This window comes from Erythrolamprus reginae, chromosome 9 (assembly GCF_031021105.1).
Source record: "Erythrolamprus reginae isolate rEryReg1 chromosome 9, rEryReg1.hap1, whole genome shotgun sequence".
Taxonomy (NCBI): Eukaryota; Metazoa; Chordata; class Lepidosauria; order Squamata; family Dipsadidae; genus Erythrolamprus; species Erythrolamprus reginae.
The window spans coordinates 48,542,016-48,554,251 of record NC_091958.1 but is presented as its reverse complement, the minus strand read 5'-3'; the positions used below and the strand labels follow the sequence as shown (position 1 = coordinate 48,554,251).

Sequence of the window (12,236 nt, the reverse complement as noted above, 5' to 3'; positions counted from 1 at the left end):
TCTTCCTGTTGGGCCATTTCGCTAAAGCTTGATCAAAGTTTCAAACACGGAGCACCCCAAGAACATAAGAACCTAAGCAGAGCCCTGCTGAATCAGGCCAAAGCCCATCGAGTCCAGCATTCTGTGGCCCACAGTGGCCCACCAATTGTCCATGGGGATCTTGAGCAGAAAGAGAAGGCAAGACCCTCCCTTTCCCTTGACCCCCAACAAATGGTACCCAAGGGAACCCTGCCTGCCTCAACCAACATAGAGGCGGCACATGGACATCCATTTCAATAACCACCGATACACTTGGCATCCATGAATCTGTCTAATCCTGCCTTGAAGCTATCAAGGCTGACAGCTGTTACAACCTCTTCTGGAAGTGAATTCCATCAACCAAGGACCCTCTGGGTGAAGAAATATTTCCCTTTATTTGTCCTCGCTTTCCTACCTATGAGCTTCAGGGAGGGCCCCCTCATCCTAGTATTGTGTGATAGAGAAAAGAATTTTTCTCTATCCACCTTTTCTATCCCATGCATGATTTCACACATTTATTTATTTATAATTATATAAATTATACAATTATTTCAAGGTCATCTTCTATTAAATATATGCTGGGGGGGGGGGAGATTTCTCCTCCCCTACCATTAATGACAGCTTCTGGGCTATAATTTGTCAATCCTTTCGTTGCTTGGCCTGTGGCTAATTCTTCCCATCGTGTCTCTATTTTATTTTATTTTTTTATTTAAAAGGGCACTTGTTCTTGCGTGCAATTTCCTGTAAATTTTAAACTTTGGTATGTCATCTGTAAGCTTGATTGGAAGCTCCAAGCTGAGCCGGGGAAATGGAGGCAAACATTTACTGTCTGCTGAGCTTTCTCCGAGTAGCAAAATCTGCTCCATTAATTAAAAAAAACAGCAACAACAAAAAGGATCCTGCTGAGAAAAGATCACAAAGGGGTCTGCAGGGGGGGCGGTCGAAAAAGTCAAGGAGGGCGACACGCAAATAAAAAAATAATAAGTAGAACTTCAATCCCACTGCCACAGCTGCCTTTCTAACCTTTTGATCACAGCTGGAAGGGAAAAAAGGAAGAAAGAGGGTTTCTCTCTTCTCAGCCAAATCTAAAACGATCCAGTCTTTTTAAAGAAGTATGATTACAGGGGAAAAAAGAGATCTTCCTTTCAGGTAAGTACAGGGAAGGGCTGCAATTTTTTTTACTACCACACTGCGGGCATGGATTATTTTATGGGTGTGGTTTGCCGGCCATGTGACCAGGTGGGAGTGGCTTGACAATCACGTGACCAGGGGCTGGCTTAAAGATCATGTGACTGGCTTAAAGGTGGCCAACTTGATGTCACTCAAGTCAAGGGTTTGGGTTAGGATTAGGCTGCCTGGCCTCTCCTCCCCTCAAAGAGAAACAATTTCCCTATCTATTTACTATTACTGAACATCCAAAATATACTATTTAATTCTATCTTCCATTCCATTCCACTCCATTTTGCTCCCTACGATTTCATAAGCCAGTGAAAGTGATCCCAGTGGTACTTGGCACGCTGGGCGCAGTGCCAAAGGATTCTGCGGAGAGGGGCGGCATACAAATCTAAATAATAAATAAATGAATAAATTTCAGCGGACATTTGAAAACCATCGGAATTGACAAAATCTCCATCTGTCAATTGCAAAAGGCCACTTTACTGGGATCGGCAAACATAATTCGCTCCTACATCACAGTCCCAGGTGCTTGGGAAGCGCCCGACTGGTGACGAAATACGAAATCCAGCATAGTGATCTCGTTTGCTGTGTTGCATTGTTGAAATAATAACAACAGCAACAACAACAGCAACAACAAAGGCTTACTTACCTTGTCGGATGGCTTGCTTGTTCAAAAATGTCAGAGGAGAGACCAGGAATTTGGTTTCTGCCACGGGGACCCAATGATGCAGGATTTTAATCGTCCAGACTCCGGGCCGGAGGGGTAAATTCAGAGGTGGCTTGTAATGGGTGAATTCGGCACTGGATTCGATCAGGATATCGTAGGTGGCAGCGATGACGTTGACGGGGTCCACCCAGATCACCGTTACGGTGACATTGGGACCTTTCGCCCACTTCTGCATGCCCACCGGCTCATCCGTTGGAGAAATAAGGCTTCCAAAATTGCGGAATATTCTCTCTTTCGCATCCCAGTCTGTTCCAACCTAACAGGAAGTGACAGTGTCAGAAATAACTCTGAAAAGCTGTGGTTTTTATCTCTACCCTTTAGGAAGAAGTTACATGTATCATGCACACCCTATGAGAAACTTCATTGATACCTCCAGAATGATTTTTTTTTAAAAAAAATTATGGCTGGGGAATTCTGGGAGTTGAAGTCTACCCATCTTCCAGGTTGAGAAACACTGTGTTTAATGTGTAGCTTATTGGGTTGATTTAAAAATACAGTGATCCCTCGCCACTTCGAGGTTCACCTTTCGCGGACTTAGTGCATCGCGGGTTTTTATAAAATATTAATGGAAAAAATATATCGCGGATTTTCGCTACTTCGCGGGTTTTCTGTGGAACTCGCCTGCCTGAGACACTACTTGCCTACATAAGATTGTAAACAACATCACGATTGGTTGATTGACGGAGAAGTAACCAACCAGAGAGTGCTGCTTTGTATCCCAGAGCCTGATTGGCTCTGTACAGTGCTCACATTGTTTACTTGTTGTCTGTGTGCAACCTCCCCATCTCTGAGTCTGCTCTTACATTCGGCCATTTCACGTGGAGCATCGTTTTATCGCATAGGTTTAGGAATTCAAAACATTTTACATTAAGTGTAGAGGTACAATACATGCACAGAACAGTGTGGGAATGGTTATTAAGGGAGGGGGAAAGATTTATGTAGCGTAAAAGTGTGTGTGTGGGTTTATAAAGCCTTAAAATAGTGTATAAATACTTAAATAAATATAGCGTCCCTACTTCGCGGATTTTCCTTTATTGGGGGTGTTCCTGGAACAAAACACCCCCGATAAACGAGGGATCCCTGTAGTGTGATGATGATGATGATGATGATGTCATGGAAACTCTCACAAAAATAGCCCCCAGAAGGAACTTACGTTGGGGGATATTTGGTGCTCTCTGAGCTTAGTTGTTTTATTTCAGACATTTCACGACTCTACTAGGTAATCTCATCAAGTGATAGAAGGGAGATGGATTTGTGCAGAGGAAGATAACAATTGTGGGGTTCTTGGTGGTCTCTGAGCTTGGTTATTTCCTTGAGGACATTTCATGACTCAACTAGGTAACCTCATCATATGCTAGAAAGGAAGCAGAGAACAAACCCTCACGCCTCCTAATTTTGATGATGTTACTGAGTTGGGAAATGAAATGATTGCAACAACAACAACAACTGAATTTAGAGAGCACCAAGGACCTCTCATTTCAACCCTGAGCTACATATATTTTCTTTTATTGGAAACTTACCATGTGCCATATGCTTGCTGGGGTCCTTGATTCATTAGATAATCCAACCTCAACAACAATAGTGGTTCCACACCAAACAGGTGCTGCTTGCTCAGTCACTAACTGGTTGTTACAAAAATTCAAGGCAACATGCATAGAAATACCTGTTTTCCCTACAATAACAGCTTTGTGAGGTTGTTGGATTGTCCCATGGGGGACTCTAATCCTTGGGCTTGAACCCATAACTTCAAAGCAACATAGTACTGATTTAAATAACACATCAATAAATGATTTATTTATAATAGGTAGATGACAAATTATATATATAAAAAGAGCAAATTCTACCCCAATTCATTAAAAGTTGACCAGGGCTAACTATTGATCTGGTTTAATCAACATGCATTAGATGACTTCACCTCTCCTGAATAAAAAAGCAAGTGATATTTAAATATCGAACTTTCTAATACCAACTCAAGATTAATAATGTTGTTTCTTCTGGCCTTTTACAATTATTCCAGGAAGAAGCCAAACACTTTTTTTTAAAAAATGGCTTCAATATACAAGTTCAATCCTTTAAAGCATAATTCCAGAGGGAAAAGGACAAGTTTGCTAATGCATGAACTAAAGCACAGGCTTTCAAGATTCAGTTAAGAGAAATGTTTCATTAATGATTGCGGCCGTTACACCTTGAGTTTTTAAAAGATCAGCTTCAACTTTTGGACCAATCTAAATACACGCATTCTCTTCCTTGCAATAGATCAGGGATCTCCAACCTTGGCAACTATAAGACTTGCAGACTTTGTTGGCTGAGGAATTCTGGGAAATTGAAGTCCACAAGCCTTAAAGTTGCCAAGGGTGGAGACTCCTGCAATAGATGAATAATTTTCATGATGCTGTGCACCCTAACAATACCATTTTAATGCATTAGCATCAAGTATTAGATGTTTCTTCCAATGAAGGAGAAATTTGAATATGGTTTAACCGACCCTATCTGGACCGGGAGTCACTGCTCACAGTCACTCATGCCCTCATCACCTCGAGGCCCGACTACTGTAATGCTCTCTACATGGGGCTACCTTTGAAAAGTGTTCGGAAACTTCAGATCGTGCAGAATGCAGCTGCGAGAGCAATCATGGGCTTTCCTAAATATGCCCATGTCACACCAACACTCCGCAGTCTGCATTGGTTGCCGATCAGTTTCCGGTCACAATTCAAAGTGTTGTTATGACCTATAAAGCCCTTCATGGCACCGGACCAGATTATCTCGGGGACCGTCTTCTGCTGCACGAATCCCAGTGACCAGTTAGGTCTCACAGAGTGGGTCCCGTCAACTAAACAATGCTGCTTGGCGGGACCCAGGGGAAGAGCCTTCTCTGTGGCGGCCCCGGCCCTCTGGAACCAACTCCCCACAGAGATTAGAATTGCCCCCACCCTCCTTGCCTTTCGTAAGCTACTTAAAACCCACCTCTGCCACCAGGCATGGGGGAATTGAGATGCTCTTTCCGCCTAGGCCTTTACAATTCTATGCATGGTATGTCTGTATTTATGTTTGGTTTTTATATTAGTGGGTTTTTAATCATTTTTAGTATTGGATTATTACTGTACACTGTCTTATTATTGCTGTTAGCCGCCCCGAGTCTCTGGAGAGGGGCGGCATGCAAATCCAATAAATAATAATAAAATAATAAAATAATAATAATAATTAATCAAAGAGAAGAAAAAGAATAGGATTTCTTTCTAGCTGAAGAAAGGAGGTGAAATAAGATTAATTTGAAATCTCAAAATAACGGCTGGACAAAGGTCAACAAAGTTAAGATGGCTGTCAGGACTACGTAATTAAAATCCTGTCATTACGTACTATGGACACCATCTTATATATGATGGGTACCATCATTGTCCCTGTGTGTAGACACTCCTGAATTCTAACCAGTGTTAATTCTAAATCCTAGAATTATATTCTTGGGATATCCTAGATATACAGACTGAGGAATTCTGGGAGTTAAAGCCCACATATCTTGCTAAGATTGAGAAACACAATCCTAAATTATTCCAATACAGGGTTTTCCAAACTTGGCAATTTAAAGACCTGTGGACTTCAACTCCCAGAATTTCCCCAGCCAGCTATGGGCCTTGGAAGTCCGTGCGTTTTAAAGTTGTCAAGGCTGGGGAACCCTATTCAAATATCAATTTAATACAGTAGTACCTCTAGATACGAGTTTAATTCATTCCAGAAGGGAGCTTGTATGTCGAACAACTCGTATCTGGAAAAAATGGCTTTAGACTTTGTTTTTCCCCTCTGAGATAACCAGAAGCAAGGATTCTTGCGCCACCTAGTGGACGCTTGGCTCGTATCCCGAATTTGAGCTCAGGTCTGGAACAGAAATTTCTCTCCCCTCGTGGCTCGTAACTTGGAATACTCGCATGTGGAGCAGCTCGTATCTAGAGGTACTACTGTATATGATAATTAATTTTAATTTAATATTAATTTGAATCTATTATGAGCCCTTTGGATTATCTGTAGGGAAAATGTGTAGAGAATGTGTAATCAAAGAATGATGAATATCTGATTAAATCCAAAACTTTGACATTTTCCCCAAACTTAAGTACATATATATATTGCATACACACTGCTAAAAAAAAAGAAAGGGACCACTTAAACAACACAATCCACTTAGGAAGCAACACTGATTGACCATCAATTTCATCTGCTGTTGTGCACATTCAAGTTTGTACAGAACAAAGTATTCAATGAGAATATTTCATTTGTTCAGATCTAGGATGTGTTATTTGAGTGTTCCCTTTATTTTTTTTAGCACTATATATACAAAACTGAAGGGATTAGATACTGTAGCCTAGAGGTTAATTCTCTGCCTTACGAGGCAAAAGGCTGCTAGTTCAAATCTCAGTGAGGGTATGGCCTAGCTGATGAGGCCAGAACAAGGCCGAAATAGATCTATCCTACTCTCCCTTAATTTTCAAATCCTTCCTTTTCATTATCAGTAAAATATTTTATAGATTAGTTGCTGGCTAAAAAAAGCTTATCTGCTTTGGAATATGGCCCTTGGTGGGGCAAAGAGGCATAAAGGGAGCTGTGATGCTCCTGCAATACTAGGGTGACTCGACAAAAAATAACACATAACCCTTCTCTGGAACAAGCTGATACAGGAGATGAGCCTGTAGTCTAATGGCTAAGGTCAAGGCAGAGGTCCCAGGTTCAAATCCCAGTAAGGGTGTGGCTACCTGATGAAGGCAAATAAGCCCGAAATAGATCTATAGTAGTCTCCATTCCTTTTCATTATCAGCAAAATACACACACATACATGCGCGCATACACACACACACACACATACACTCACACATATATGTACCATATTTTGCTGAATTGAAAATGAAGGGAAACTGTTCTGTCTGGGTCACTCCGGAAGCCAATACCAACCCAAAAAGAGAAGCCAGACACACTGGTAAAAGGCAAAGGCAGTTTTATAAAATCCAAGAAAAACACAGGTAACAGAAAATGTCCTTACAAACAGGAAAATGCTGTATCTTCAAATACATATCCACGAAAGCAAAAGTCCATGCAGCAATACAAGGTTCTTGCTGCCAAGCCGAGGCTGTAGATAGCAGACCTACACCTCCCACCGGTCTTCCAAACTGCTGGGCCACAAGCCAGGAACAGAGACGCCGAGAACAAAGCAGGACACCGTAACTCCAACTGATAACACTCCACATGGCTTCAAGGGCTTGCCTGCCTTTTAAACCCTGCTAAGGACGACCACACCCAAGCCCAGCTGTTCCTAATTCAGTGCTGATAATACTTCTTTAATTGCTCCTTTCTCTGATCTGAACGTCTCTGTCGCATGTCAATGATGGCTTGAGCTTCATCACCTAATGATTCCAAACTACTGGCTGGGGAGAGCCCCCCCCCCCGGGGCTCTCATGCTGTTCTCCTTCATCCCATTCCTGATTTTCCTCTCTCCCATCCGACTGTTCAGCCCCCTCCTCTTCGCTGTCATCCTCCTCTGGGCATGGAGCCAGCAGAGACACAGCCGGTCCCTGAGCAGCCTCAGCCTGAACCACAACAGAAACTAGTGTAGATTTGACAGAAACACACACCCACCCATGCTCAAATCCACCAACTCTCACCATTCCGAAACTTCACTTAGATGTATCTTTAAAGCAAAAGACGGCTTCCTTTTAGAGCTAGAAAACTTTCTCCTACCCAACTTGTGAGCCTTTCTAATTGCAGGGAGTTTATTTCTGGCTACCAATGCTAATTTTATACCAAACGTTTTGGGCAGGCGGCTAGCCCCTATAATCTGAGGGGGGGGGAGCTCATTTTCCTGCTCCTTTTAACAATACCCTCCCTGATTTCAAGGAGAGAAAGTGCAACACCCCCCCCCAACAAACAAACAAACGCAACAACCTTTGCAAAAGACACAAAAAACGGCCGTTTGCAAACAGGGCAGGAAAAAAAAAGCTTTCAGCGGCCGCCCAGCCACAAGGCGCAACCTACCATCGGAACGGACAACACAAATTGCCATTCAGCAACCCTTCAAAGGATGCCGGGTTAGAAGAACAAGGGTGTCTATCCTACCTCGCTGACCTCAAAACCTCAATGCATGACATGACATGGGCCACCCCTGCCAGGGAAGAGATGGCTACCAATATAGGACCAGGAACTCAGCGGCTACTAATCTGGATACTATTTTCTGCCTCCTAACCCACAGGGCAACCTATTTTAACTACCTGTTTGTTCTTGGGAATGTTGCAAATTCTTCTAGCTGGTCATCCTGGGACACATTGGATTGGGGGATGATTTAAGAGAACCAAGAGAAAGTTCTTATTCTACTCCGGTGGTTCTCTAGTGTCATTATTTTGTTTTAAAATTAATTACTGGGTTGAGGAGGATCTATCTCAACTGCAGGCAGCAGCTGCCTGTCCTTGGCTGATCTTGCAAAAACTAAGCAGAGACAGGATAGGTTAGTCCTTCGCTGGGAGACGTCCAAGGGCCGTACCTTAATCTGTGAAATTGAGAATATATCTTGGAAGAAAAAACCGTAGCTAAGGATTTTCGCAGCCATGCCAAGAAAACAGCAAGGGTGTATACAGGAATTGGATCCTGGACACACCCTTCTATCCATCAAGACTTCAGTCTGGCTTCAAGGAAGCTATGAAAAGGGACTAAATCAGAAATGACAGGAATAACCAGAGATGGAAGAGACCTTGGAGTGTGTGTGTGTCTCTCTCACACAGCTACTTGTCAATGTGTACCGTGTACGTTTCCCTGTTTCAAATCGATGGCAATGCAAAGCAATTTGGTTTAGATTGATTTTGTGATTGTTTGTTGCCCAGGATCACTTGTTGGAGATGGGCAGCCATGTCAATTGAATAACAAACTAAATAACTAACTAACTAACTAACTAAATAAAATGAATGAATGAATGAAGGAAGGAAGGAAGGAAGGAAGGGCGCAGGGCTTCAGGTAGACTGATATTTTTGCAGGAAGTTGTTCATGTTACATCTGTAACATGAATATATGTGTGTGTGTCTGTATACACACACACACATATACATACATACATACATACATACATACATACATACATATGTACATATGTATGTAAATTTTGGTGTGTTTAGGTTTTTTCCTATGTAAGATCGAGAGTGTTTTTGCGACGTTTCGACGAGTTCACACTTGTCATCTTCAGGCTGATGACCTTGTGTGACCCATGTGATCTTGTCGAAACATTGCAAAAACACTCTCGACCTTACACGGGAGAACACTTGAACACACCAAACTTTACATACATATACCCATGATATATATAGATGACCGAAGGCAGGCAGATAGATATAGATATATACTGAATATACAGATGAAAGACAGATAGATGATAGATGATAGAGAGAGAGAGAGAGATGTTAGACAGGCAGACAGGCAGAGATATACATGCATGTAATACAGATAGATGATAGATAGAAATAGATAGATAGATAGATAGAGTGACAGATAGATTGATAGATAGTTAGATAGATAGATAGATAGATAGATAGATAGAAAGAAAGAGATAGACAGACAGACAGACATATGCATATACATACAAATGATAGATGATAGAAATATAGATAGACAGACAGACAGACAGACAGACAGACAGACTGACTGACTTCCTGAGCAATCTGGTCTTCTCCTCAGCCCTATCTGCAGATCCCTTGGCTCCAGATTCAGTTTTTGCAGCTTGAACCTCCCATCTTTTTCGCTCCCCCCTCCTAGGCTGATGCATCATTTGGCCAAGACAAATAATGTTTTGACTACTGGTTTGGCTCTAACTGTTCATCATCAACAGGGACTGTTGAGTTCGCACGGGGAACACTAATTGCCTCCTGCCTAGCTAATTTCCCCCTCCATCATGAATGGCAACTGTTAAACAAGGCGAGCAATCAACTTTCTCCTTCTCCTCCCCCATTTTCCTGATTCGGTTTAGTGCAAAAGATTCTTGGACACTCTCAAGTTCAACGAAAGCCATCTTGTTTCCTGCCTTTAAGAAGTTAGCAAAGAAGCCACTGGCTGCATATGGCTTCGTTTAGGCAACTTACTGCTGAAGCAGGCTGGATAAAGACTTGGAAACATGGGCTCAGGGTGCTACGTGAGTGAAGAGCCCTGTTTCTTGGCTATGTTAGATCCATTGCAAGTTTTGTGTGGTGCCATATATATTTATTTTGTACCATTTTAATTGTTTTAATAGTTGTAATTGTTTTAAATCATTTTTGTGTTTTGTAATGTATGTTGTCCAGCATAACTTGTTTGGGCAGCTATAGAAATGAAATCAACCCAACCCAAGCAACCTAATGCAACCAAATCCAACTCAACTCAACCCAACCTAACCCAACCCAACCAACCTAATGCAACCCAACTCAACCCAACCAACCTAATGCAACCAAATCCAACTCAGCCCAACCTAACCCAACCCAACCCAACCAACCTAATGCAACCCAACCCAACCCAACCAACCTAATGCAACCCAACCCAACCCAACCAACCTAATGCAACCAAATCCAACCTAACCCAACCAACCTAATGCAATCCAACTCAACCCAACCAACCTAATGCAACCCAACTCAACCAACCTAATGCAACCAATTCCAACAATTCAACTCAACTCAATCCAAACCAACCAACCTAATGCAACCCAACCCAACCCAATATGATTATCAATAAAATTAATCTTTTCAAAACTCTGCTATGACCCCCCAACCCATAACTAGGCATTTCAACTAGGGATTCGAACTATCATCACTTCCAAGAATGTAGATGAGCAATGTGTACCTCCAAGAACTGTAGCCTTCCAAAATCACTTGGGGGGCTTGCAATCTTGAACACCTTCTTAGGTATAACCCATGTTTCTAAGGTCTCCAGTTTACTGGCAGCCAAATTAGTCGTGTGATGTTTGATGAGGAAGCCCTGAAAATGATCAGCGAGAAAGTAGAGATGGACTGACACTGGATGCCCCATTGGGTAATATCTGGAAAAAACAAAGGATGGAAGAAGAAAGAATAATGACATTCATCAAAACAATAATTGGGAAACAGAGGATCATGCTGCAGAAAGAACTTTTAGAAGCAACATTGCTAGGGTAACTTTCTTTGGATTTAATGCAAGATAGAGAAGCAGAAGACACAGGAAATTGTTGGCGATATGAAAGATCAATAGAAGACCAGATATCTGGTGAACAAGCAAAGCCAAGAATATCAAAGATAATCATTACATTTCAGGGAATCTTTCTTCTCCTTTCAAAAGCCATTCTCTTTCATCTATCTGGCCAAGAATTGGGAGGGGGAAACAAGTGACTTTTCCTACCCAGCTCTAGCAAAAACTACTCCCAATAAGTAGTTATGGAAATCAGTGTATCACATATTTCTACAGAGTGGGCCACAGACTTCAAAAGAGAGAAAAGTCAATGCCGCAAAAAACCTCCACACTGACATAAAATGTCGGAGAAGAACATAAGGAGGTCAGCTCAATTTCTATCTCTAGCACATTGGAGGTTCTTCTAGAACAGGTCCGGCCTTCAAGAGTTGGTGAGGATCATGCTTAGGATGGCACCAATGGGCAATACTTATAAGGAAGGATGTTAGGACTAGTAGTTCATCAACATCTAGAGATCCTAGCTTCTCAATACTGTCCAAAGCAGTGCTTTTCAATTATTTTTTGTTATGTTCCTCCCTCGGAAGAAATAAACATTTTGCGCCCCCCACAACTCTCCATCAGGATGATTGTTTGCAATATTCGGCATGTTTTCACTGAAAAAAACCAAGCAGCTTATCAGCGTGATGGGGTGTAATTTATTTGGCTTCATGCCGTCCGATGCCAACATTTTTAGACACAGTAAACATACCGGTCTTTCCTCGTCTTCCACCGTAGACACAGTGAAACCAAGCGGTATATATGCTTTGTCATATTTCCTTGTCTTAGCTTTTGGGAGACTAACGTTTGTCTCATTATCTCCATCTCTCTCCTCCTTTCTTTTCATTCCTGTTAAATATTTTTCCATGGTGTTTCTTAAGGGTTTTTTATCTGCACTTCATATCTCCTGCTCTATGCTGTGTGCTATTGTTCAGTGCAAAAAACCCCTACTCCCTGCGGTGAAAAAAAAAAGCATGTTCCCCCCTGGCAGCACTCTGCCCCCCCCCCCCCCCGTATGCTTGTATGTATGGGTGGTTCTTTAAATTGGGGGTTTTTAGATTATTTTTAATATTAGATTTGTTAACATTGTCTTTTTATTGTTGTTAGCCGCCCCAAGTCTTTGGAGAGGGGC

General features: G+C 42.0%; 1 protein-coding gene and 1 long non-coding RNA gene across 2 annotated transcripts in view; one reads left to right on the top strand and one right to left on the bottom strand.

Annotated features, from left to right (window-relative positions):
* XYLT1 (xylosyltransferase 1) overlaps window positions 1-12,236 on the bottom strand; it is a 192,349-nt gene that overhangs the window by 8,370 nt on the left and 171,743 nt on the right. The window contains exons 10-11 of the mRNA XM_070761135.1: window positions 10,748-10,943; window positions 1,844-2,177 (exon numbers count right to left, since the gene is read on the bottom strand). Coding sequence (XP_070617236.1) covers window positions 1,844-2,177; window positions 10,748-10,943 — 530 coding nt within the window. The remainder of the gene's footprint in view (window positions 1-1,843; window positions 2,178-10,747; window positions 10,944-12,236) is intronic.
* The window catches only part of LOC139172232 (uncharacterized), a 50,088-nt gene that overhangs the window by 30,593 nt on the left and 7,259 nt on the right, over window positions 1-12,236 (top strand). The window lies entirely within an intron of this gene.